Raw genomic sequence first — 25219 nt, 5'->3', positions numbered from 1 at the left:
ACTCTTGATTCTTGGCTGATTACAGTCGCATGATGGTGAAATTGTTGACTTCCCTTCAGGGTTCCTCATTCCAGGCTGTAAGCCAAGCCCTGGTCTTATTCATGTCTTTATCCCTCTGCCTTGTACAAAGCATAAATTTATGCACGGAACACTGGAAAGATGGATGGATGGATGGTTGAATGGATGGATGAATGGATGGATGGTTGGATGGATGGATGGATGGATGGATGGATGGACAGATGGATGGATGGATGGATGGAGGGATGGAGGGATGGATGGTTGGATGGACAGATGGATGGATGGTTGAATGGATGGATGGATGGATGGATGGATGGATGGACAGATGGATGGATGGTTGAATGGATGGACGGATGGATGGATGGTTGGATGGATGGCTGGCTGGCTGGATGGTTGAATGGATGGTTGATGGATGGGTGAACACATTGTTGCATAAACAAGAGGGTGAAACCATTTTGCAGGCACTGAATCTTCCTCTGTAATTTCTTTGAAATTGCTCTATGAGTTCTAGAAAACATGAGAGCCTTCCTACAAAGGCACAGTGGAATCATTGGAAAACTACAGAGAAGCTACCAACATTTCTGCCAGTGATTTGTTGCTGTTGTCTGTAAATTTCCCAAACAACGCATTTCACCTTGGCAGTGTAGAAATAGCCAGAGGTGACCAATAAATCTTTTTAAATTAGTGCCATTGAAACCAAGAAAAGACAGATCCCTGAAAGGCACTGTTAAACAGTGGCATAGTAGAACAATTTTTTTTGTGTCTGTGTGAGGAAGATTGGCCTGAGCTAACATCTATGCCAGTCTTCCCCTATTTTGTATGTGGGACCTGCCACGGTGTGGCGTGACGAGCAGTGCTAGGTCTGCACCCAGGATCTGAACCTGTGAACCCTGGGCCACTGGAGCGCAGCATGTGAACTTAACCAATATGCCACCGGGCCGGCCCCAGACAATTCTTTTCAACTCAGTTTTGTAGGATTGCACTAGATTATTGGAAAAAAGATGAAAATATGTAAGCATGCGTACGTGGAATGTCCATGGGCTGCCGTCTGAGAGATGAGACTCTAAGATACTTCTCTTGCTTCTATCAATCACCTTCCCACGGTGGCCTTGGGAAAGGGAGCAACTGCAACGCATTACATTGCCCCGAGCTGAGGCATGTGCCTACTGCAGCAACTCCCTTTTGCCACTGGATGATTTGGAAACATAATCCTTACTTTGTAAACAGAAACTTGTTTCAACAGTTTAGTTAACTACACCCCAAATTGTGGTTGGTGATAACCGTTAAGCTCAGGGAAGACAACGATTAATTTGGGCAGTTGTGTTTGTTTTCAAATTATTATATATGTATATTTACTAACATGCCCCAAATTGCCGAACTCCGATCCGCCCTTAGTCAGAGCCTGTCTCCCAGAACTTTGCTATCTACCTCCCACAAAAGTTACCCGACCAAGGTTCTACACGTTCAAGATGCTCTCCTCTCTGCTCTTAAGATAACCTGAGGTTATAGATGAATGAATTGCACCCACCTGGTGAAAACTGTATTTTAATGAGCGATCTCTAGAGTGGTGCCTAAATCTCCATGTTTCGCCCAGTTTAGGAACCTGTGACACCACTCAGAGCCCCACAGAACACATGCTCCAAGGGGACGCCAAGCATCCTTTACTCCTGGCTACATAGGCAGCTGCTTAGTACGCCTCTTTCTGATACTGAGTAATGGGCTCACTCTGCTCGCCACACTCTGAGCCAGTCAATCACGAGTTAGGGATCGAGAAAGGAAGTTTTAATTCGATTTAGCTGCCATAATCGGTAAGATGACAGACTAATATCTCCAAAAAACCCATCTTCCAAGATTAGAGAATCTTGAGGCAGTTACGTTGGGAAGTGGACAGTGAGGAGGGGTGCAGGGATGTTGGTGTCCAGGAGTGATGGGCTCCAGGCTCCACGTTGTTCCATTCTTCTGTCAGCTCTGATGGGTCCCTTGTACACGTGTCTCCTGCCTGTGGTTAGCCTGTTCCTGCAGAGAAACTCATAGAAGAGAGTTTTGATTTATCAACCTATTGTGGAGTACATACGTAAGCAGACGCCATAAATCAAGAGGGCATGCGAATTTTTTAGAGCACATGCAGAGCAGCAGAGGAGGGGCTGGGGCCATTTAGCATAACAAGATGGTCTCACTTATGCTCACTTACACTTCCAAAGAAAAGTTGATAAGGTATATATTTTAGTGGCCAATATTTTTTCTCAGTGAAAATAGCTTTATTGCTTTTTTGTGATTTTATAAATAGTATGCATTTTTGTGGTGACATAAAGAATATGCTTATCATTATTGTAAAAACTTTTAATGATATATGAATATCCTTTTCTACACTCCTCTATGCACGTGTACATGTTTATATGAGTTTACGCACTTGGGATCATTTTGTACATGCTGTATTTAGTTGCAGACACATTTTTAAAAGTTTCCCCGTTTTGTTTCGCTTTGTTTTGGATGGGGAAGAGAATGCTGCCTCCCCCCACCAGCAGACAACTACCCCCAGGGAACCAATGTTAATAGTCTGGTGTACATCCCGCCATTTCTTTCTCCACGTTCATATAATCCTAAGTGAACATTCACACCCATATGTGAAGTTTGGGTGTACAACACCTGAATGTCTTTGTGTGAGAACGTTCCTCTCATCCACTACTTAGTGTCGTTCTTCCTCACCTAGTGAATAAGCAAGTTGAAACTAACTCAGTACTAAGCTGAGTGGGAAAGTGGTGGTTTCCAGGGAACTGTACTGAAGTGGGGTGGGGCTGCCAGAGTTAATCCTGTCTGCCTGCCTTGGAATCCACTTAACACGCTCCCTCTCAAGTCACCTCACTCATCTGCTCTGAGTCAAGAAGGATAAAACCCAGAGCCTGCTCAACTCAGCACAGCCTGAACAGGGGCCCGCTGTGGTTCTGGTGACGTGACCCAGGCAGTGGCTGCACACGGGGGCTTTGCTGTTGGAAGGTCTGAGTTGCACCCTGGTTCTGCATGTTCAATGGCTGTGTGACCCTCACAAGTCTCTGGTTCCCATCTCAGTTTCCTCATCTGCAAAACGGGGGTTCTATAATAAATCTCACAGAACTGTTGTGAGGATTAAACGAGATAATACGTGTGAAAGCATTTTTAAGTTAGGAAGCGTGTTAGACAGTGCAGGAGATATAAAGGAAATGGAAGGCAGTCCTTAGTTAAGGGACTAAACCTTATCCCAATTGGTGAGATGAACACAGAGGGGATTGTTTCAGTCCTGGGGCAGTTGGGTGCTGAAGAGCATGGCCATATAGCTTCCAGTCGAGGGCAGTGACTCCTCCAGATAAGAGATGTGCCCACACACAGACTGTGCCAGCTTCATCTCATGGGTGGAGTAACAGGTTCCGATCTGCTGATCTATGAAAAGCCCCAAGGGGAAGGCCCCTGGCCTGGGTCACACCCCCCAGTTACGGCTGGACCCACAGCAGCAGGCAGGCTGCCACCTGTCAGAGGTGAAGCGCCTTCTGGGGCTGCAGCGCTCAGGGAAGCCCCTCCCGGCCCCCAGGCTCAGGCGGATTCCTGGAAGCAAACAATGATCCTATGAGAGAACAGCCGAGCAGAAAGGCAGAGAGTGGTGCTGGTGGGGAGATGGCTCCGTGCGTGCGCATCTCTCTAGTGAGGAAATAACTGCACGCAGTTTCCCACACACCCCCTCGGACCTTCCGCTCTCACTGCTAGGAACGTTGTAACAGCTTTATTGAGACAAAATTCACATACCACAGTACTCACCCGGTTAAAGTGTATAATTCGATGGTGTACAGTGTTCATAGAATTGTGCAACCATCACCACAATCTAATTCTAGAACATTTTCATCACCCCTAAAAAACACGCTGAATCCACCATCACTGCTAGGCATTTAGCCAATGGAAACAGTCACAAAAGCTTTTTTGCCAAGATCTATACGCAAAGACGTTCCTGTGGGAAGAAATTCATACAAGAGTGCCAAAAGAAAAAACCCTGCACAATTATATTATTATGATTATTTTTAATAATTATATAGAATTATTATACTATATAATTATTTGGGACTTCTCAAATAAATTAGAGGCATCTATATGATGCACTACCAGACCGATATTAAAATGAATGAGGTGGGACTATATATGCTGATATGGGAAAATATCCAAGAATGGCGTTTACAACATTATACCTTTTGTAAAAATTGTTTCAGGGGTATTAACACCAAAATGACACAGGTGAGAGAGCTTGATTCAGCTTTGCCGTTGGCCAAGATTAGACTGTAAAATATTTCCAGACACTGTATTATGTTACCTTGGAGCTCTGTGATGCAACGACCAGAACTGCCCACAAGTGTCCCTAGGAGCTGATTCTGGATGACCTGGAGATGCGCCAGCTGGGACTTGGGAAGGTGGTTCACCTCCCTTCTCTGGTGGGAGAGCTTTCACCAAAATTCAGCTTCCCCAGGGACCAGTGGCTCCCTTCCCTCTTGCAGAGGGTCTATAGCTTCTCATGGGCTCCTAAGCCTGGGTGCTGGGCTGCCAGCATTCCCAGACAACTCCTGTACGTAATGAGCACCCCAAATCCAGAAAACCTGTTCACTGCCCCATCAACAAGTCCACTTCTGATGCTCACCCTCTCAAAAAGGGGACCCACGGGGGATCAGGGTCCCTCCTCTAGCCTGTGGACCCATGTGCATGTCCAGCAGGCCTCTCTGTGTGCTGTCTCTCTGCGAGATTCCCCTGTCCTCAATAAAGCCTATTTTAAACCCTTGCCATGTGGCATTGCAGGATTTTTCTCGACTCCTGGCATTTCACAGGTTTAGGGTATAGAGAAGCACTTCTCATTTTAAAGCTTTAAAACTCTTTAAAAAACTTGGTTTGCGTGTCTACCCAAACCATAGATTATGAATCTTCTAATCACTTTTTTTTGAGGGGGGCTTTGGTGAGGAAGATTGGCCCTGAGCTAACATCTGTGCCAATCTTCCTCTATTTTGTATGTGGGGCACCGCCACAGAATGGCTTGATGAGCGGTGTGTAGGTCCGCACCTGGGATCAGAACCCACGAACCATGGGCCACCGAAGCACAGTACACGAACTTAACCACTTGGCCACCAGGCCAGCCCCTCCTTATCACTTTTTAAAAGGGAAAAAGACTTTTCTAGTAGATTTAAATTACTGTCCCACTTTCAGCCTGGACCTGCACATTCTGTCTGCTCGCTTTCTTGTGCAGGTGGCCAGCCACAAATTAAAGATACCAGTGTCTTACTTACACCTCGGCGAGATGAATGCCATGACAGTGCCCCAAACAGTCACCGCCTTGGCCTCCACTAGTACACATGTCAATGGAAACGCTGTGCAGGTGATGATTTTACTGACTCTCAACCTTCTCTTAAACCTCAAACCCCGTTGCTAGAGGAGCCCTCTGCGCTACTCTGGAAAATTTCTCTGGATGCTTTCCCCACGAGCACTGGACAGCAGAGGGTGGAAGCCTGTCTCATGGTGTCTCCCTCACCACCCGAGACAGCACTGGAACTCTGAGCAGCAGCATAAATTCTATTTTTCCTTAATACATTTTAAAAACAGCACCCCAAGACCTTAACTCCACAAAGGCAAGACACATTGGCTTTTGTCCTGAAGCATTATTGGAAGTACAGGGTGTAATATGGCCCAATCATTCCCGGCCCGGCCGTGGGAACCCCCAGGAGGAGGGGCTCCAGGAGAACTCTCCTGTGGAGGGAACTGGATCTGGAGCTCTGCACTCCAGAGCAAGGAGCTTATCTCGGAAGGCTTGGAAGGTAAATTGGGACGCTCCCATGCCCTTGCCGTGCACTACCTACACCCAGCAAGAACAGAGTCATAACAGGCCCTGACACAAGATACCTCCTTACTGGAGAACAGAGTCAGCCCAGAAACAGCCCTCTCGGCAGGGCAGAGAGCAGAAGCCTTGTTGAGCGGAAGGCTCTGGTAGCTGGAAAAGGGCAGGAGCGATGTCCTATTTGGAGAGGGGAGGGGAGGCGAGGCCCCTGATTGGTGAGCTGAACTTGACACCAATGCCAGGAGTAATTTGCTCAACACGGTGACGGTGACGCTGTCGCCACTCGGGTACAAGCATGTCTTCAGTGCAGCTTTAGCGGGTGAGACTAGGGCAAAACAACAGAGAAGACAGCAAGCACCCTGCTACCTAATCTCACTCGATGTTTAAAACAACCCTGCAAGGTAGACGTCAGTTAGGGTAAGCATGTCACCCAAACCAAGATACTTTGGAGAGCAAAGGGAACCACTGATATGGACACAAAGACAGCAAGTGTAAATGGGGGTGGTCCTGGGCAAAGCGGGGCTGTGGTGGCTGCTGTCCCCAGGTCACAGATGAGATCCCTGAGGCAGGGAGAGTGCAGGTCACTCGCGTGTGGAGAAGAAGCAGACTAGTCACCCCAGGGGCGCCTGACTCGGAGCCCACCTCTCCGCACACGTGGAGCAGCTCCTGCTTGCTGCTCTGGACAGTGGTTCTCAGAGTCCTGCTAAGTTCAGCAAATCTTCACTGGAACCTTAACACATAACGCAAATAAAAGCAGAGGGGTTTGGGTTGAACTGGGCAATGGACTCACGTTCCATCCGGCTTCCCTCTAGCCTCCTCCCTCACCCCCGGGGCGGCCTTGGAGCCCCAACTCAGCACCACGTCTGCAGGGCACTGAGAGGACAAACCACAGGGAAGACATCTGTGGGTGGCAAGGATGGTGGTTGGTGCAAGATGGGAAACTTGCCTTTGGAAGTCCTGACCATTTAATTCTGTCACTCTTCTGTCCTTTGCTACCTGTGGAATGCCTGCCAGGCCCTCATGAAACACCATGAATCCATCTTCAGTCTGGGTCCTAATGGCACCTGGAAGGAGTGAATGAGTCCCAGGTGTGGCTAAAGCCAGCAGAGCTCCCCCCGGGCCACTTGTGGACGCGCCCGTGTCATCCCACGCAGCTTCCTCCTCCTCCCCTGCCATCTCTGCCCAGTCTTTGGGGGCAGACAGATCACCTGGGCATCTTGTGAGAAGGCAGATTCTGATTCGATAGGTCTTGGGTGAGGCCTCAGAGGCTGTGTTTCTATCAAGTGCCCAGTCCTGCCTGTGCTGCTGGGCTGTAAGGAGGAAGAGCAGAGGCCCAGATGTGGATCAGCAAGACCCCTGGCAGCCAGGCTTGTTGAACAGGAATCTCTGGTTCATCTGGATATTTGTTCCCGCCTGGAGAAGCAGTTCTGAGGTGTTAAAGCCTGTTCCTATGTAAATGAAGCTGTGTGTCTGGTTATTTGCTAAGGAACCTAGACCTTGCATCGTCTAGTTCCCTCTTAGGAACTTACAGGAAAAGCAATACATTTATAGGGAGTTCTTGCCCGAGAAGCTGCTAAGTAGCACCGTATTTTGAGAAACATCTTCCACTAAGGTGACAAACCTGTGCTGCTTCCCACACGCACATTTGCAACTGGCGTGAGGAGAGCTGGAGAGGGATTCCCCGGCCATGGCTCTCCCTATCCTTCAAGGAAGAAAGTTTCATGTTAGAACATGACCCAGATGAAAAGTCGAGGGAGCAGAGGTTCCCCAAAGCCACATGAGTGCCTAATTAGTGCTGTTTGAAAGTGACTCTGAAGTTTCGTGGCGAGCCCTCAGGGAGCAATGATGGATGGCAGGAGCCAGCAGCAACGTAAGAGACCCACCAAAACTGCCTCTTTTACCAACAAAGTCATCACTTTGTTCCTTGGAACTTAAATATACATGCGTGTTCCGACCACAGCCCAGAGCTGTAGCTCCACTCTCGGCCCCGCTATGGGGACAGAAGGACGCAGACCTTCTGTCAGATTGTGCTTGGGGACCCGCATTTAAACTCCCACCGCACATCTTCACCCTCAGCACCTTCCCACTTGCTCCTCAGACAGAACCCACCGAAACCGTGACTTTGTCTCCTCCGGGAAGTCAGACCAGCCAATCACAGTCCTGAGCACGAATCAGAACCCACTTGGACAGTACGCGTGTTGTTCACTCCGCAGAATAATTTCCCCGAAATAAGGAAAAGTAGGACAACCAGAAAATGGTTATTTTCCCATGTTCTGCTTCTTTTATCCAGTTGTATATTTGTCCTTTGAAAATATTCCTCTTTCGCAGGTTAACAAAGCTTTTCCTCAAAGCGTTAGTCTCTCCACCCCTGGATGCTTTGGGTGAGGGATAGCTAGCGCTGTCCTAAAGCTATTCCCATTTAGAATAGCAAAGAAGCTTTGAAAAGTTATGCTTAGCTGTTTACATTTTTAATCTTGTTGTTTATTATTTATTTTATTTCATTTTCACGGAAAGGTTTTCATCGGGAGAGAAACGCTGTATCATGATGGGAATGGGGACAATGTTGAGATGAGTCTCACCGTCTCCTATATATGATGCCTCATTACACATACACCAGCCACAGGTTTACGGCGTGTTGTTGACGGTCCTGTGCACAAAGTGGGCAGCTCAGGATAGAGGAGGTCTGCAAAGCTCTCAGCGCCATCCAGCGTGGAGCTAGCCCTTCTGCCTTTCAGTCCCACTATTCACCAGGCTGCAACATTTGGTACTTCCTAATATTTCTTGCCCTCCAGAAATCTTGCCTCCAGTAACCCTCTTCTCTTGTCAAATGAGAGTTAGGTTGTAGAAGTGTGAGTCTGGCCAGAGAAAACCAAAGCAGCCCCATACCAATAGCACAGGGAGTTGAACAAGGTACCACATCAGACAAGAGAGTTTGTCCGAGCAGGCACCAGGAAGATCCCTGGAGCCAGGAAGAAAGGCATCCGTATATGCGTCCAACAACCGAGCAGAAGTAAGCTGAGTCCTGAACAGGATCGACGAAGGCATCTCCTTCTGTTCTCCTTTGGTTACCGCCTATCATTTATTCAAGTCTCATGTGAACATTCTAACTTTGCTCAGTTGGGCCGTGGGGAACCAACCAAGAGTCCTCTGTCCAGTGTAAGAAAAGAAAGCGGGAAGCAGTTCCTCCTTGGCCAATGTAGCGACGGCAGGACCAGCCACAGACCCCAAAGGGAAGGAGGGTCTCAGGAGAAAGCCGAGGCCAAGGGCCCATCCAGTGCCAGCCCTGGAGTTCTGAGATTTGTTTTGTTTTTGCTTTTTTTTTTTTACTACGGAAGGTGAAATTTCCTCACAGCAATAGGTAAACCTGGGCAGGTATCCTGGGGCACAGGTGCTGAACGCCACAACAAACAGCAGCCAACAGAAGGAGGCCAGGCCAGCAACAACAGAGACAAAGGACCCAGAGCCTGAAAGGTCAGGGTGGATGCTGAGAGATGCACCGTGGAGGAGAGACAGACTCAGACACGACAGAGGCTCTGTGGCTGGACCTGGGACCCACCAAGGTGAGACTCAGGCTCAAGGGTTAGGGTAAGAGCCTTGTGACTAGAACTGTCAAGACCCGGGGAGGTAATGACCTGCCTCACTTTAGAGTGCAGCTGCAGAAACGTGGACAGAGAGCTGACAAGAGCCTCAAACCAGCTCTGTGAAGAAAATCATAAGGGTTCACAACTATATAGCATGCTGCAATTTCCAACACCTTCTCAGCTACATACTGAATTTGATGAGTTATAGGAGCTAGAAGGTCGGTGCAGAACCAGCCTTGAAACTGACTCAGCCTGAAGCAAATAACGTGTCTTCTTCTATTCCCCCGCTGGGAAACAGGATGGTTCCAAAGCTGGGGTGAGGTGAGAGATGGTTGAGGGTAGAAGAGTCCCAGCTAGAGAAGTCAGGAGGATTCAGGAGCAGAGAGTAAGACTGCTCATCACGAGCTTTTGTAATTCAATTCATCCTCTTTTTTCCTCACATTGACTTTCTCCATTTTACTGAAGGAAATGCCAAACTCAAGGAAACCAAGGCTCCAATCGCAATTACTTCCACCCAAAAGGAAGTTCCTGAGACAGCATTCAAATCTAGATCTTGACAGCCTTCCTTCACTGACTCAAAATACCTGTTTCCGTGCTTTATTCACTCATTTCATGTTTATTGAGTGCTTGCGTGTTCCACTCTTGTTCTAGGAGCTGGAGAAACAGCAGTGAGCAAACAGACGAAAATCCCAGCCCAGTCTTCCATTCTCCCACTCTTTGCTTCCCTCAATTCTCAGATATTTTGGATTGCCACCTCTTTTTCCTTCCTTACCTCCTGCCTCATTGCGGTTTCCCTCTCGCTTCCAAGGTTGACTCTGTCGCTGTCTTCCCCGTCCCCTCCTGCTTCCTCTGAGAGCCTGTTCCATCAGTTATCTCCTTTCTCCGTATCCTTCCTCTGGTTCACTTCCTCTTCGGCTTAACTTCTTACAAATATGTTCAACTTGCCCTGATCTATTAAAAAACAACCACCACAAACAAAAACCTTCTCTCATGCCAGCCCCCTCCCTTGTGCTGAGCTGTGGCTTCATCCCTCCCCTTCCTTTCCCACCAACCTTTGTAAGATGAGTTTGATTTGGCTGCCTCTCAGTCCGCTTCAAAATGGCTGTCTCCTGGTGCCACTGTACTGCAACTGCTCTTGTCAGAGTAACAAAACATTTTCTGCTAAACCGTTCCTTATATGTGCTCGACAGTTAAACCTACTTTAAACTGCACAGTAGGATTGCTAAATCGTGGGGCTCCAGGATCACAAATGGACTTATTTCTGATTGGTTGGGGTAGGGACCGCCTGAAGGACCGTCTTGAGAGCATTTTGGAGCCAGATCCGAAAGAGCCAGCTAGAAAGGGGGCTGAGATCGACTCCTGGTGTCTGCCGTGGAGTCAGTGTCCAGGGGTGGCGGGGTCAGCCCTGGCTCAGATGCTATTTGTTTATTATTTTATCTTCCCTAAACCCTGCAAGAAGAGGAAACTCATCTCTCTTTATAAATGAGCAAACTGAGACTCAAACAGGGTAGGTGGGTGCCCAAGGTCATGTAATCGGCAAGAATCAAGGGCCAGACGTAAGCCTATCTGATCAAGTGTCCTTGCTTTTCCATCTCACCACCCTCCTGACTACCTTGAAAACAGAGGTGGTGTGGTCAAGGGAGGCAGCAGAACTCAATAATCGGCACATTGCTTCTAGTTAACTTTTCTTGTGTGTGCTCAGTCTCAAAGTGCATGCCCCCATTATACTGCGTAACTCTTCTTTCAGTAGTCTGTGGGAGTGAATAATCTTTTAGCAAAATATGAAATAATAATAATAACCAACATTTGTCGAATCCTTTCAATGTGCTAGGCATCATTCTAAGTACTTTCCAGCATAAAGTAATTTAATCTCGGCAACCTATGAGGAGGCACTGTGATTTTCCCATTATAGAAGCAAGAAAACTGAGTCTCAGAGCCATTAAGTTCATTTGCCTGAGGTCACACATCTGATAAGAGGTGAGGCCAGGACTCCGGGTGAGGAAGTGGACTCTTCTGCAGAGTCCATCACTTTCATTTCACTGTGCTGCCCCTTTCCAGGAACCAAGAACTCATCTGTATAGTAAACAAGCATAAACTCTCTCATAGTTAGCACAGGTTTCAAGCTAGTTTAATTCTCTAAGTCTCACCCACGTATCAAATCCAGTAACTAAAATACTTTGTACCTGTTACTGTGTTACTATAATTCCTGAGAGATATACCTTCTCGGAACTGTAACTGCAGTCTTCTCCTACTGTTTGCTGAGGGTGGCATAAGACGGTGAGGACAGGTCGAAAGGCCACAGAGGGGGTTGAAGAGGCTCCACTCACCAAATCTGGTAGTGAATTTTTGCTCTTTGTTTCAAAGACCCGTTTTCCTACAGTGTAATGTCTATTGCTCCTCTTTAGACACAACTTTATCTTGCCATATTTCTCTAAACTTAAAAAAATTTAAGACTTCTAGGAGGAGTCTCAAGATGCCATCAGTGGGAGATGGCTTACTGACCTTTGCTTTTCATAGACCTCTAAGGAACTCACGACATTCTTGTATTTCTTTTTTTTTGTTTGAGGAAGATTAGCCCTGAGCTAAGTGCTGCCAGTCCCCGTCTTCTTTCTGAGTTAGACTGGCCCTGAGCTAACATCCATGCCCATCTTCCTCTACTGTATATGTGGGACGCCTAGCACAGCATGGCTTGCCACGAGGTGCCATGTCCGCACCCGGGATCTGAACCGGCAAACCCAGGGCCACTGAAGCGGAACATGTGCACTTAATCGCTGCGCCACCGGGCCGGCCCCTGTGTATTTCTTGAATTCGTTCTACTTTACTCTTGGCGTGCAACCCATTTGGTTTTCTCTCCGAAAGTCAACTTAGACGTCAAGCCAAAGTATCAGTAGAAAGCCCTGCCTGTTTTTTCACTCTTTTTAGTAGCATAACAGAGGTCATAACAACCGTAGAGGGAGCAGACTACCCAGAACCTGCAGGACCATCCCATTCCTCTCCCCATAGGCAGGTCTAGAGAGGAAGCCAAATCAGAACCGGAAGTTTCCCTAATAAGCACAGAATCAGAAGGGAGGTAGATGGACTGGCTCTTTGATGCATCCAGAGAAAGCCAGACTCCCCCATCCTCTGACAGGCAGCCGAGCCGGGAAACACCGGACCCCGCAGGCGCTCCCTGCCCACTGCCGGTATTCGCCTCTGGTTTTGCTTTTCTCCAAGCCTGCAAAGCTCCCCAAACTCCTCTTCTGATTAATGTGTTAATGTAGGCACTTCTTGACAGGTATTCCGAAAAATGCTGTGCCACTTTCAAAATGTATATACCAAAAGATTTTTATCTACAAGAAAAATGGTAAAGAGGAGTTGTCATACTCAGAAAACATTTCAATCTGCACTATCCATATACCATACCAACATTTACATGTAATTTACATAAGCGATAACTATAAACTAATCCTATGAAATACAACAAATGTGAAAATTTGTTACCACGGGATGAGCAGAGAGAACTGAAATGACTTTAAGGTGAATATGTTTAAAATCCTCAGAGAAATACCCTTATTTTTTAAAATGGAAGACCTGAAAAAAATTGGTGACTATGAGTCAAGAATACGTACGTAGGAAAAGAACCTGTAAAATATCCTGATAATGAAAAATGTGGCCATGGAACTTAGAGACCTTGAGACTAGACAGAACTTTCATAACGAAAACATGCGGCAGGCGTTGTCGTTAGCCCACTAGACAGAACTTTCATAACGAAAACATGTGGCAGGCGTTGTCTGTTAGCCCTAGGATTGATGAAGAAACACCATTCACCGAGAATTTACTCTGCGCAAGACATCTCACTAACACTTTTTTAATTAAGTAATTGACATATGAGATTGTGTAAGTTTAAGGTGTACAAGGAGCTGGTTTGATACGTTTATATGTTGCAATGTGATCGCCCCCATAGAGGTAGCTAACATCTCTATCTCCTCATATCATTATCATTTCTTTTTTTGTAGTGAGAACAATTAAGATCTAGTCTCTTGGGGGCCAGTCCCCTGGCCAGTGGTTAAGTTCACGCTCTCTGCTTCGGCGGCCCAGGGTTTCGTGGGTTTGGATCCTGGGTGCGGACACGGCACTGTTCATCAGGCCATACTGAGGCGGTGTCCCACATGCCACAACCACAGGCACTCACAACTAGAATACATAACTATGTACTGGGGGGCTTTGGGGAGAGGAAGAAAAAAAGAAGATTGGCAACATACGTTAGCTCAGGCACCAATCTTCAAAAAAAGAAAATGGTGGAAGGAACGGCAAGAAGGAGGCACATCAGCTAATACTGCAACGTAGTATCCTGCCACAACAGAAGGGTGACATTTTTCTCTTACTTTACAGTTCCCACTGAGATTTCGCTTCTATCATCTATGAGCTGATGACTCTGAAATCGGCATCTCCAGCCTGGATTCCTCGTCTGACCTCCAGATTCCCATATCCAACTGACGTGCACTTGGAAGTCCACCAGGCAGCTCAAACTGAGCAGACCTCAGAGAGGACTCTTGGTCCTCCGGCCCTACCCCCACTGCTGCATCCCCAGCCTTCCTATCTCAGCAGATGGCACCACCGATCACACACTTGTTCAAGCCCAAAACGGGGACTCTTCTTTGGGCCTTCTCTTTCCTTGTCTCCTGCCCCAGCTAAACTATCAACTGATCAGTTAATTCTACTGCCACAGTTCAAACCAAGACTGTCCCCTTCTCTCCATCTCTGATGCCACCACCCTACACCCTTGTCTACGCGCCCATCAACCTCTAGCAGGGCACAGAGAAATGGCCTCAGGTCTGGTCTCTGTGAGGCCCTCTTCCCAGCAATAACTCATTCTCTGTACAGTGGAATGATCTAACATAAATCACACCATGTTACATCCTGACTTGCAGCTCTCCCATGGCGCCTCTGCCCACCTAGAAACCGGCACACCCCTTGCGCTGGCCCTGCCGTCTTTCTGACCTTCTCTCCTACCATCTCCCCCCTGCTCTCCACACTCAGCCACACTGGCCTCCTTCCTGCTTCCCAACGTGCCGAGCTCATTTCTTCCCTGGGGCGCCTTGGGGCTCTTTTCCCAGGCTGTCTCTCAGTTGGTTTGCCTTCGGGACTCAGCTCAAATGCCCTCCAGCACTGACTCCCCAAAACTAAACGAGTCTCTGAAGTCACTTGGTGTCACCTTACCCTGCTTATCCCATTGCTGCCTGTTTCCTGAAGTCCCCTTCTTTCTCTAGCTGCTTATTATCCCACCACTTTAGAAATACACGGTATTTTGTCTCGTACTTTACAGTTCCCACAGAACTCAAACACACATACACACCACACACACATATACAAACACAGACGTACACACCTAAGCTCCATGAGAACAGGGATCTTGTCAGGCACACAAATATTTTTGAATGAATGATCTTATTTGATACTCATATTTTTGCCACTCACTCCCGTGCAATTCATATGCAAGAATAAAATAAACTGCTTGTAACTCTCTGAAATGTAATATGCCATTTCAAACTTTCCTGACTTTATGCAAGTGGTTCCCTCTGCTAAAAGTGTCCTTTCTCATTCTTCTGGTAAACTACTATTCATCCTTCAAACCCCTGTTTGGGCAGGGAGCACGCCAAGGAGACGAGGATGGCAGCTGTGGGGGCAGCCAGGCAGCGGAGTGTGGAGCTGTACTGCCCAGTTGGTGGGTCAGAACTTGGGGCTTACGGAGGACTGGATTAGAGTGTCTGAGATGAAATTCTGCTCCAAGCCGGGAGCCTTCCCTCTCCTCAGACAGAAAGCAAAGAAGTCGGCGTTGGATATCCAACAACCCACTCACTACCTCCACTGGCGTGTTTGCAGGCTTCTCACCTTAATGTGTGTGGGTAGAACTGATGAGGTAACAGATAGCCCCGTTCACTGCTCAGCTCAAAGAGGTGGAGACATCCTTGCCTCCCCCCACACGCCTCACGTCCCATGTTTCAGCAGACCTGACCCCTTCTTGCCACTCCCCCAGCGCCACCCTCCTCCATGCCTCATCACCCCTTGACTGTCTGCCACTGTCAGAACTTCTAATTGTCTCTCTTCTCCCCACTTGCCCCTACCCTCCATCCTCTGCGAAGCAGCCAAGGCAATCTCTTTAAAACTTAGATCCTGTCACTCACCCCTCAAACCCTCCAGTGGCTTAGAAGCCACTTCCCATCATGTTTAGAAGGCTCAGCAAACCCTTACCGAGCCTCGGAGTCCTCCCTGGTGGTCTGGCCGCTCGCTACTCCTCTGGCTCATTTCTAACCAGGTTTCCATCTGGACAACAGGAAGGAGGTTGACTCTGTGTGACACTGGGCAAGTGGCTTAATGTCTCTGTGCCTCAGTTTCTTCACCTGTAAATGAAGATGGTGATAACACTTTACCAAGCTATTGTAAGATTAGAGGCGTCCTGGGGACAGTCTCAGGCACTCGGCAAGCCCGTGTTCATGTTTGTGTCTTAAACCTTTCAATTTGAAGAAACAAGTGAGTATGAAGAAAGACTAAGGAACGAGAACACAGTTGCAGGTTGTTATCATCGAGTTTTAAACATGTTTTTATGAAGTCTTTAGTTACACACGTGGTGGAATCTCCTTTCACCTGTTAAAGCCAGAGAAACCTGAGAAAGAATTAAAATCTCATGAGTTTTATTGGCATTGTATTGATTGACAGTTTGATTAGATTAAAAGTAATTACAGCCTGTTGAAAACTCAGTTTTAATTTATTAGTCCCTGGCTTCAAACACATTCCCCGCGGAAATCAGTCTTGGCCTCCAAAGGGGCTGGGCCAGAGGCTGACTTGGGTGACTCATGGCAGGGAGGCCGTGCTGGCAGGCGGGGCGGTGGAGGGCCCGGGGGGTGGGGGGGGGGGGCGGGGGGGGGGGGCGCTCCTGCCTAGCCGGGTGGCTATAAAGCATGAGGTGCCAGCGCCAGCTGCTGCTGCTCCCGCGTCCTCAGGGCGGACACGCACCCAGGGCTTTGCTCTAACCTACCTGCTCTGTAGCGGAAAATCCCTCTCCTGCTGGAGCCATTGTTTCCTGGCATGATGCCGTCCCTTCCCAATTCTGACGAGCTGATTTTTTTTGTGAATGGAAGAAAGGTAAGTTTATGATGTGATTAATATGAATTTTGCATACCAGGGATAAAAGTCTACATAACATTTTTCACCTCGACGCCATTTCTTATTTTTTTTTTTTGTTAAAGATTGGCACCTGAGCTAACGATTGTTGCCAATCTTCCTTTTTTGTTTTTTTAAAAGATTGGCACCTGGGCTAACAACTGTTGCCAATCTTTTTCTTTTCTTTCTGCTTTATCTCCCCAAACCTTCCCCCCACCCCCCATAGCTGTATATCTTAGCTGCAGGTCCCTCTAGTTGTGGGCTGCGGGACGCTGCGCCTCAATGTGGCCCGTCGAGCGGCGCCATGTACGCGCCCGAGATCCGAACCCTGGGCCGCTGAGCGCCCGAACCCAACCACTTGGCCACGGAGCCGGCCCCTCTTATTTCTTTAACTTCTCTCTTCCATCTTTTTCAAGTCATTTATAGTGATATGAACTTGGGCATGGGTTGTTACGGTCAAGGTAGGTGCAAAATTCTTAAATCGTGAGGCCCTTTGCTCGCTCTTTTCTTTTGGAATCCGTAAGGAAGTCTCATTTGCATTTGCCATGTTACAGTGGGAGTGAACGCAGACACAGGCATGAAAAGCCATGTCATCCCCCTTTATTTGGACATTAGCTCTACTGAATCCAGCGATGCTATGTTGACAGACAGCCTAGCACACATCGAGGATGATAACAGCAAAGAGCGATTCCGTTTTGCTTTAATAAATCCCCTCCGGGGACCAATGAGCCTGGAGGCCGCAGCATCTCCGCCAGCTGCTTTGCGGCAATGTCGTGACTGAAGGAGAGGGCTTGCATTCAGATGCGGCGGCGGTGTCGCGACCGAGGTAGACGGCCGGTAGACAGACGCGGCGCCGATCGGCGCTCACGTGGCTGGGGGAGGTTACCATTACCTGGACTGTTGTATCGGGTATATTGACGTCTTTATGGCACCGAGGCGTGTCATCAGGCTGTGTCCCCCCGGTACAGGGGCGGCGGGAGGAAGGTACATGGTCCCGGCACACGCCGTCACCCCCTACCCCGCGTCTTGTTCCGTCTTTGGAAATAATGTCCACAGCCACACAGTCGGGGCGTCCGAACAAACCTCCCCGTAACGCTTTCCCGCCGCGGCGCCCCCACCTCGGGCCTCTGCTCCCCGAGGGTCTGCGTGGGGGGCGGTGCGCTGGGCTTGGCCGAGAGGACCTTCCGAGCGCTCGGAGGAGACTCAGAAATCGGAGGCAGCGATGAAAAGGGAGGTGGTTTGTGGGTCTTTCGGGGGTGATAAAAATAAAATCGCCTCCAGCGGAAGAATGTCTCCTCTTCCCCGCGTTCGGGGTCGCTGCCCTTCCGGGTGAGGTGGTCCCCGGGTCTCTGATCCCGCGGGACCGCCCCCAGCGGAGGAGCCGCCGGCGGGCGCGTGGAGCTTCCTGCCCTCGGGCGGCTCGGCTCCCTCCGCGGCGGCGCCGGGAGCGCGAGGCGAGGGGCGGACGGAGGGTCGGGCTCCGGGCTGCCCTTCCCGCAGACGCCGGGCCTCCGTTTCCCCGGGCGGCGGGGCGGGGCAGGAGAGGCTCCCGTCTCCCGCGCTCCCTGACGACTCCCTGAGGGAATCTCTGGCTACGCATCCTTAGGACTTTCTGTGGTCGCGAGTTATCTTGGGTCGGTTTGCGAATCTGTGTATCTGTTTCCCCATCTGGGTCCTCTCCAGGTAGCCCTAAGGAAAAACAACCCAGACTGTATAATTATCGTGTATGTTAGAAAGTTTAGGGACGTTGAAAGGATGCTTCACAATCTCTTCGAAATTCCTGTGCCCAGGTTTGGAAAGGTTTCTTTTTCTTCCCCCTGTGAAGCCACCACCTGTGGAAAACATGCCCCAAAACGCTGGATGGGATTTCCATCACATGTCGGTGTGAGCTTCCTAAAAGCCTCCTCCCGTTTCCCAATGCAGGTCATCGAGAAGAACGCCGACCCGGAAGTGAACCTACTGTTCTACCTGAGGCAAGTCCGTATCCTAACACGTTCCTGCCCCGCGTGTGGCTTGCGGGTAAGCAGCGAGCCGCCCAGACCTGTGAAGACAGCCACCCTGCATGCGCTCTGGGTAAACTGGCTTGTGTTGGATTTGTGGAGTCTGGTGAAAGTTCAGAGAATGCATCTGAAAGCGGTAGACTCCTGCTTTATTTGTTGTATTTTTCGCCTGAGCGAAACCAAAAGAATCACCCGGTGAAGCACGAGTGTGCGGACTTTAGAAAGAACCTTATGACTTTTGAGCCCCGTGGTGACCTGATGATGGTTTACGTTCAGGAACGTGAAGGTAAAAGTGTGCAGCCAGTTGCTGAGGGTGCGTGGTTCAAGGGCAGTTGAGTGACTTGTCACCTATATCTTTTCCTAATCTTTATGGGAGAAAACAAGGTTTCACAAACTTATTTCCAAATTGCTAAGGATAGCTGAGGCACCCCCACGCTCCACCCCTTATCTGGACCTTTTCCACCCTGGCTCACCAAGACCTTCTGGAAATCGTCAGAAAGAATTCACTGGGTTGGGCCTGGGGACTTGGTGGTATACGAGACCCTCCTTCTCCAGGATGTTCAGTTCCTTCCCCACTCCTGTCTTTTCGCCTGCCAGCGTACGCACCTAAGCACACAACTTCATTTGTCCCGGTTCCTTCCTTGCCACGCTTATCTAGGGAGTTCGGTGTACCTGAGCCTCGCTCTCACTCCAGATTCTGTCTTTCTCTGTTGAAGCTGTGCGGTCTGCTCTCCTAGCCATCATGTTACAACTGCAGCCGGTGTTGTCCCTTCATGTCCCTATTCTACTCACTGTTCCAGGAACTGGGCTCATTGCTGTAAAAACACACAACGCAGAAAGAAACACGCCAAACCCTCCCTCACTGGTCCCTCTGTCTCCCCTCCCCCAGCTTCAGATCCTCCCTCACTGGTCCCACGGGTTCCCCTCCCCAAGCTTCAGGATCCTGAGGTCGGTCAGCACGGCCCATCGCTTCCCTCCCACATCGCTTCTACGTCCCCTACACAGTTCACTGTGCTTTCTCTGCACACCCTAAAATGAAGAAATTCATCTACATCAGGAGCGAGCTGAAAATTCATGGCCTCCCAAGTAAGCACGGCCAGAAGCAGCCCTAGGCAGGCTCACCCAGCCCCCAGGTCCGCATCGCCTGGGCATCCCGCTCTGCCCATTCCTTCCTGGTGCCCAGGATCACAAATAAGTCGTTCTGAGTAAATCAGACTCTCCCGAGACTTCCAGGCCCCAGCCTCTGAGCGCAGAGCCTACAGGGATCCTGGGATGGAGTCAGGGGCTTTACTTGTAACTTGCTTCTCAAGTAGGTGACTCATGAATGTGTGTGGATGGCTGCAGGTTTCCTGCCAGAGTCAGCAGCCCACATGCACACACCAGCACCCCGACTTCACTCTTCCCAGGACTCCCGGGGCACCCTGTTTGCAAATATATATTCATAATTTTATATTCTTTCCTTAAGGTGGGTCTCCAGTGTTATGAAAACTGCAGGCTCCCACCAAACCCCAGTTTGCTGCTGTCATGGGCTTGGCTCAGGTGTCATTCCCAGAATGGGACACAGGTGCACAAGGAGTAAAAGTTGTCTGGAGGCGTCTTCACCTCCCCTCCTCTGTTCCTCTCCTGCCTTGCCAAGGTCACAGCCTCCCACTGAGTCACCCTACCACCCGCTGCCTCTCCCACACCTGCCCTCTCACTTCTCCTGCACACACCCCCTCCTGGCCCGGTTTTCACCAATCTGATCCTCAGAACCAGCTAATGCACCACAAAGAGGGATTGGCCGCCAGCTACTTGGGTCAAGGAGGGTTTTTAATCTTAATTTTAATCTTAGGTACTGGCCTGGTGGTACAGTGGTTAAGTGTGCACATTCTACTTTGGCGGTCCGGGGTTTGCCGGTTCAGATCCCGGGTGTGGACATGACACCACTTGCAAGCCATGCTGTGGCAGGCGTCCCACATAGAAAGTAGAGGAAGATGGGCACAGATGTTAGCTCAGGGCCAGTCTTCCTCAGCAAAAAGAGGAGGATTGGCAGCAGTTAGCTGAGGGCTAATCTTCCTCAAAAAAAAAATTTAATCTTAATCTTTGAGATTTAGTATTTTAATTTTAATCATTTTAATCGTAATCTCCCTGAGATCCTGGCTCTAAGACAAAACTGGGGAAATGGGATGTCTTAGAGACTCCCAAACATTTGTCCTTGTTTTCCCACATAGCCATCACTGACTTCTTACAGTTCTCGAAACAGTTCTTCATTCGGCTAACGAATTTTGCCAAGCACCAGGTGTTCAGATGTAAGCTAGGAGACACAGCCTCTGCCCCGAGTCTAGTGAGGGAGACTGACAGCCAAGAGGCAAGCAGCCAGTGTGATGAGTGCTGTGTTGGGGGCACACAGGCAGGACACTCACGCCAGGCTTGGCGAGGGCTGAGTGGGAGTTTGCTGGGGAAACGGAAGGCTTAGGGTGAAGATGTTGCAGTCAGCAGTACAGGGGGCCAGACGCAAGGGAAGACAGTGCTTTTGAAAGCGCTGAAACTGAGAGAAGTTTGTCCTGATGGAGGTGAAGAGTGGTTGGTGGGAGTAGGAGGACTCCGCGAGAGATGAAAGAGGAGTGAGATCCTTGAGGCAAAGGATCCGATCTGACCCTGATGTCACGTTCCCTGCCTGGCATGGAGGACACAGGAACTCACTGATGAATGACTAGATCCCAGTGGACATTCTAGGGTCAACTGCACACGTCGGCCACCAGCGTTTGGTGTCAGGGTGACTTCTTCTGGATAAGCTGTAGGCTTGTGTGTCTTGAGGACACTGAGATAGCTCTTCTTCTTAAAGGACCGAAAAATAAACTTCTGATGTATTATTGTTTGTATTTGACCTAGGTAGGGTCGCCAGCTTTAGCATACAAAAATATTGAACACCCAGTTAAATTTGAACTTGAATGCGTGGGATATAGTTATACTAAAATACAATTCGTTGCTTATGTGAAATTCAGATTTAACTGGCCGTCCTGTATTTTATCTGGCAAGACTACTTAATGACATGTTTAATAAGAAGGATGGGTCGACAGGATATGGAAGCTGCCGTTTGAGTCGTGCACTTCTGCTGGGAGTAGAAGGAGGAGGCATCAGACTAGTTGTCTGGTGACCAGAGGACAGAAGAGCTGGCTGAATCAATTTCTCACCTTTCACTCGAGGCAATGTTGCTAAGTGTGTCACAGAGCTGCTTTAAGGTGTGACAAAGTGAAAAGTGAAAAGGGACCTCCATCTTTGAGCCAGACAGCTCCAGATTCCTTCACTTGGAAATGTCAGGACACCAAAGGCAGAGAGGAAGGGTCTCTTTGCCTTTTCTTCCCTGTTCAGTGGAGCTCTCTACTTAAGGTATTACTGGCAGGACTTTCAGCCCCCTGTCTGAAAGCGGAAAGCTTGACTTGCGTGAACAGGCATGGCTGACTCAGACGAGGAGCAACACAGCAGCGGAGGGGGTGTGCAGCCCTGGAGCTCTGCAGAGAATGCTCAGCTCTTTACTGCAGGGGTGTCTTGAGCTGGTGTTACCTCTCATGAGCAGCAGCTTCCAAGATGCAATTAGACTTACCCTCCTCCCAAGCCAATTATGACCTCCACCCATGAAATCCTTTTTAAACCTCACCCAGAAAAGGTCCCAAGCAAATGCCAGATTCTTAGAGAATCTAAGGCAGGAGACTTACATTTATTATTTATTTTTTCTCTGTGAAAATATGCAAATACCTTATAGGGGAAAGGTACACAGTGGTTGTTGATGTTACTGGTTCAGGAGCTGTGGTTGTTAAATTCATATTCTCTAATCCCATGAGCAAGTAAAAGTGTTACATTACTGAACCAGCAAAAGGTAAGCCTCCCAGGGGGATTTTTTTAGGTTTCGCACGCACGCCACCTCCCACCACCTCCATAGAGGTAACGTCACTCGAGTCTAGAATCCGTTGTCCACAACTCTGAATCCAACAGGCTTTTTCAGAACTCATTTGGATGAAAACCTTCATCTAACTGGCGCGAGGCTCCTTGTAGTCTTCATGTGTCCTGCTCAGCGTGGATATCCATATGGTTCACTGCAGAAATAGTGATGGGTTGATTTCAAGGTGCTGCCCTAGCCCCACTTGGGAGCCCTATCTCATTTACTTTCTAAAATATGGGAAATATGGGAAATTTTGCATTCAGAAATGCCTCTGGCCCGAGGGTTTCAGATAAGCCAGTGTGGGTCTGTAAAAATTTCTTCTCACCTTTCAAGGAGGAGCTCATTTATATGCAAAAAGCAGAACACTCTCGCTAAGCAAGAAACCTTGGTACAGACTCAAGAAGACCTGTTACTTGTTATTAGTGTCCGAGGGAGGAGAGTGTAAAAAGCAAAGCGGCTGGGCCCCTCTTTTCCTTGACTCCCTTCCTTCCAGTCCATCTCCCAGGCACGAAGTATGGCTGCGGAGGAGGAGGCTGTGGTGCCTGCACCGTCATGGTGTCGAGATACTACCCCAAGACCAAGAAGATCCAGTATCCTTTGTGCTGGCCCGGCCCTGCTCTGGGCGCATCTAAGAAGGAGGGGGAGCCTCTTTCTTTTCATGTCACACGCACTCCTCTCTCCAGGGGTCTGTCACGCTCATACTGTCTCCAGACCTGCTCTGCCTGCAGCCTCCTAAACTCCAGGTCTTTCCCATGGACTTTCTTCCCATCAGAGGATATCTGTCTTGTGTGCCAGCATCTCAGCGCCATGCTCACTATTGCTGTACAAACACTTCCTTTGCTTTTGAGAGGGAGATTCAGAGTCGGGGGGCAAGGGGCGTCAGGCAAGATTGGCTTAAATGCAAAGAAGTGACGTATCATCCTGGCAGATTTTAGCTCTTCGCCCTGCACTAGGAGTTTGCCTGGGAGGGCTGAATGAGATCCCAAATCATGCATCATGATTGAGCCAGCATCACCTTGACCTAAAATGTAAATTTGCTCGCTGGTTGAATGTGGTGGTGAAGGAAGACTTGTCTGGCATGATCGCCAGTTTTCGTGCTAGGTCACCGAGTGGTGCCTGTCACAAATTAGGGAAGGTGGAAGAGGAGATGCAGGGGAGGAACGTGGGTAAGCTGAGCTTCGGAGCCTTGGCATGTGGGGTGATTAGGGGGCACGAGAATGACTGTCCACAGGCATCTAGATAGACAAGTCGTTACTCAAAGAAGAGCTCTCATCCAGAACTATAATGGATTGGAAGTTATGAACATAAATAGTAATGGCAATGATAATAAAAGTAGTTAACATTTATTGATGCTTATTGTGTGGCAGAGACTGTGCGGAGTGGCTTACGGACATTGTCACATTTCTTTCCCAAACAACTGTGAGCTAGACATCTCTATCACTCACTTTAGAAGTGAAGAAGTCGAGGCAAAAAGAGTTAAATGACTTGTTGAAGGTCATGTGGGCCCCTTAGTGGTGCAGGCAGCTTTTCAGCCCTGGCCATCTGGAAGGTGGCAGGAAGTAACTGTAGGAGAGCTTCTAAGTTCTGGACACTGCAGAACAACAGGGAAATGGGCAAAGAAAGACACCCCCACGAAGGAGACTGAGGAGCAGCCAGAGTTGAGGGAGGAACATCCAAAGGAGAAAGTTGCGAGAAGGAAGGGGTGGTCAATAGCATGAAACACCAGGGAGTGGCCGGCGCCGATAGATTGCCCCCAGAGCAACGTCAGCAGAGAGATGGGGCTGGAAGGCGAGGTGCAGGAGTGACTGGAAGGCCAGGAAGTGGTGGACAGCTCTCGAACCTGACTAAGAAGGGAAAGAAAGATGGGCCAGTAGCTGGAGAGAGACATTGGTTTGGGGATTTTTTTTTTTTTCAGCTCAGCAAACACTTGAATTCATTTATAAATTCAAGGGAATTTAAAGAAATGAGGCCCTACAAAGGAAGAGGTTAGGAGGACATTGATGAAAGAATAAGTCCCTGAAGAGAGAAGAACAGATGGGATCCAGAGCACAGGGGCGGAGGAGGAGGAAGGATTCCTCGCCCTCTGCGCCTGGAATGGAGGCGAGACTGACTGCAGTTCCAGGTGAGTCATGGAGGGCTGGGAAGTGGAAGGAGCTCCTGCCTCTGTTTCCTGCATGAGGCAAAGTGTGAGAGCGAGGAGGGCACTGCGCGCTGGGGGAGTTGAGAGAAAAGACAGAGGGAGATAAGACTAAGAGGAAGTTCTTAACAGGGGGAATTGCAGGAGCACGACAACCAGAAATACATCTGTTGCACAACGAACCTGGGGTCCACCCTTGCTCTGTACACCCAGCACTCTTCCAGGGTCCCTAGCTAGTCTGCTGGGTGGCTTCCGAACACCTTTGAACAAAGGGCTGGTGGAGCCAAGAGCAGCTCTCTATCTTGTCTTGAGAAGAGCAGCATTCATACCCTCAGCCTGGTAGGACAGTAAAGTAAACATTCCGTGGGAAAGGGACCATTTCCCATGCCTGAAAAGAGAGTAGGCCTTAGCTTGGGTGGGAATAAAGAAGCCAACTTGGACTAATTAAGTCTGGGTGCCATTCCAAACCGATGAGATGAGAATCTGCTACTAACCACGTCTGCCTTGTCATTGACGCAGACTCCAGCGTGGGAGAGATGGCCAAGATAGGGGCATAAACCAGTGGCTTCCAAACTTGGCCAGACATTGGAA

General features: G+C 49.0%; 1 protein-coding gene and 2 long non-coding RNA genes across 11 annotated transcripts in view; 1 reads left to right on the top strand and 2 right to left on the bottom strand.

Annotated features, from left to right (window-relative positions):
- Nucleotides 1-1895: 1895 nt before the first annotated feature.
- LOC103541146 (uncharacterized) lies at nt 1896-10615 on the bottom strand. The gene is made up of 4 exons (XR_542396.2): nt 10485-10615; nt 7060-7161; nt 6798-6915; nt 1896-2034 (listed from the first exon to the last, which is right to left on the bottom strand). It is a non-coding gene; the product is annotated as an uncharacterized lncRNA (long non-coding RNA).
- Nucleotides 10616-15978: 5363 nt separating this feature from the next.
- Nucleotides 15979-18012, bottom strand: LOC139081328 (uncharacterized). Its single transcript, XR_011536421.1, has 3 exons — nt 17465-18012; nt 16448-16527; nt 15979-16075 (listed from the first exon to the last, which is right to left on the bottom strand). It is a non-coding gene; the product is annotated as an uncharacterized lncRNA (long non-coding RNA).
- The window catches only part of LOC103541147 (aldehyde oxidase 4), a 60187-nt gene continuing 51224 nt past the window's right edge, over nt 16257-25219 (top strand). For 3 of the 9 annotated variants that reach the window (XM_070606802.1, XM_070606797.1, XM_070606804.1), the window contains exons 1-3: nt 16348-16554; nt 18496-18553; nt 22985-23081. In XM_070606802.1, coding sequence (XP_070462903.1) covers nt 16498-16554; nt 18496-18553; nt 22985-23081 — 212 coding nt within the window. In that variant the 5' untranslated portion in view covers nt 16348-16497. Of the gene's footprint in view, nt 16555-17178; nt 17557-17949; nt 18207-18495; nt 18554-22984; nt 23082-24490; nt 24614-25219 lie in introns of those variants that run through there. The other 6 variants (XM_070606803.1, XM_070606801.1, XM_070606798.1 and 3 more) reach the window with 4 other exon arrangements.

Source organism: Equus przewalskii, unplaced genomic scaffold (genome assembly GCF_037783145.1).
Source record: "Equus przewalskii isolate Varuska unplaced genomic scaffold, EquPr2 contig_5313, whole genome shotgun sequence".
Taxonomy (NCBI): domain Eukaryota; kingdom Metazoa; phylum Chordata; class Mammalia; order Perissodactyla; family Equidae; genus Equus; species Equus przewalskii.
Note: the sequence above shows the minus strand (reverse complement) of the source record. Positions and strands in the feature narration are given on the sequence as shown.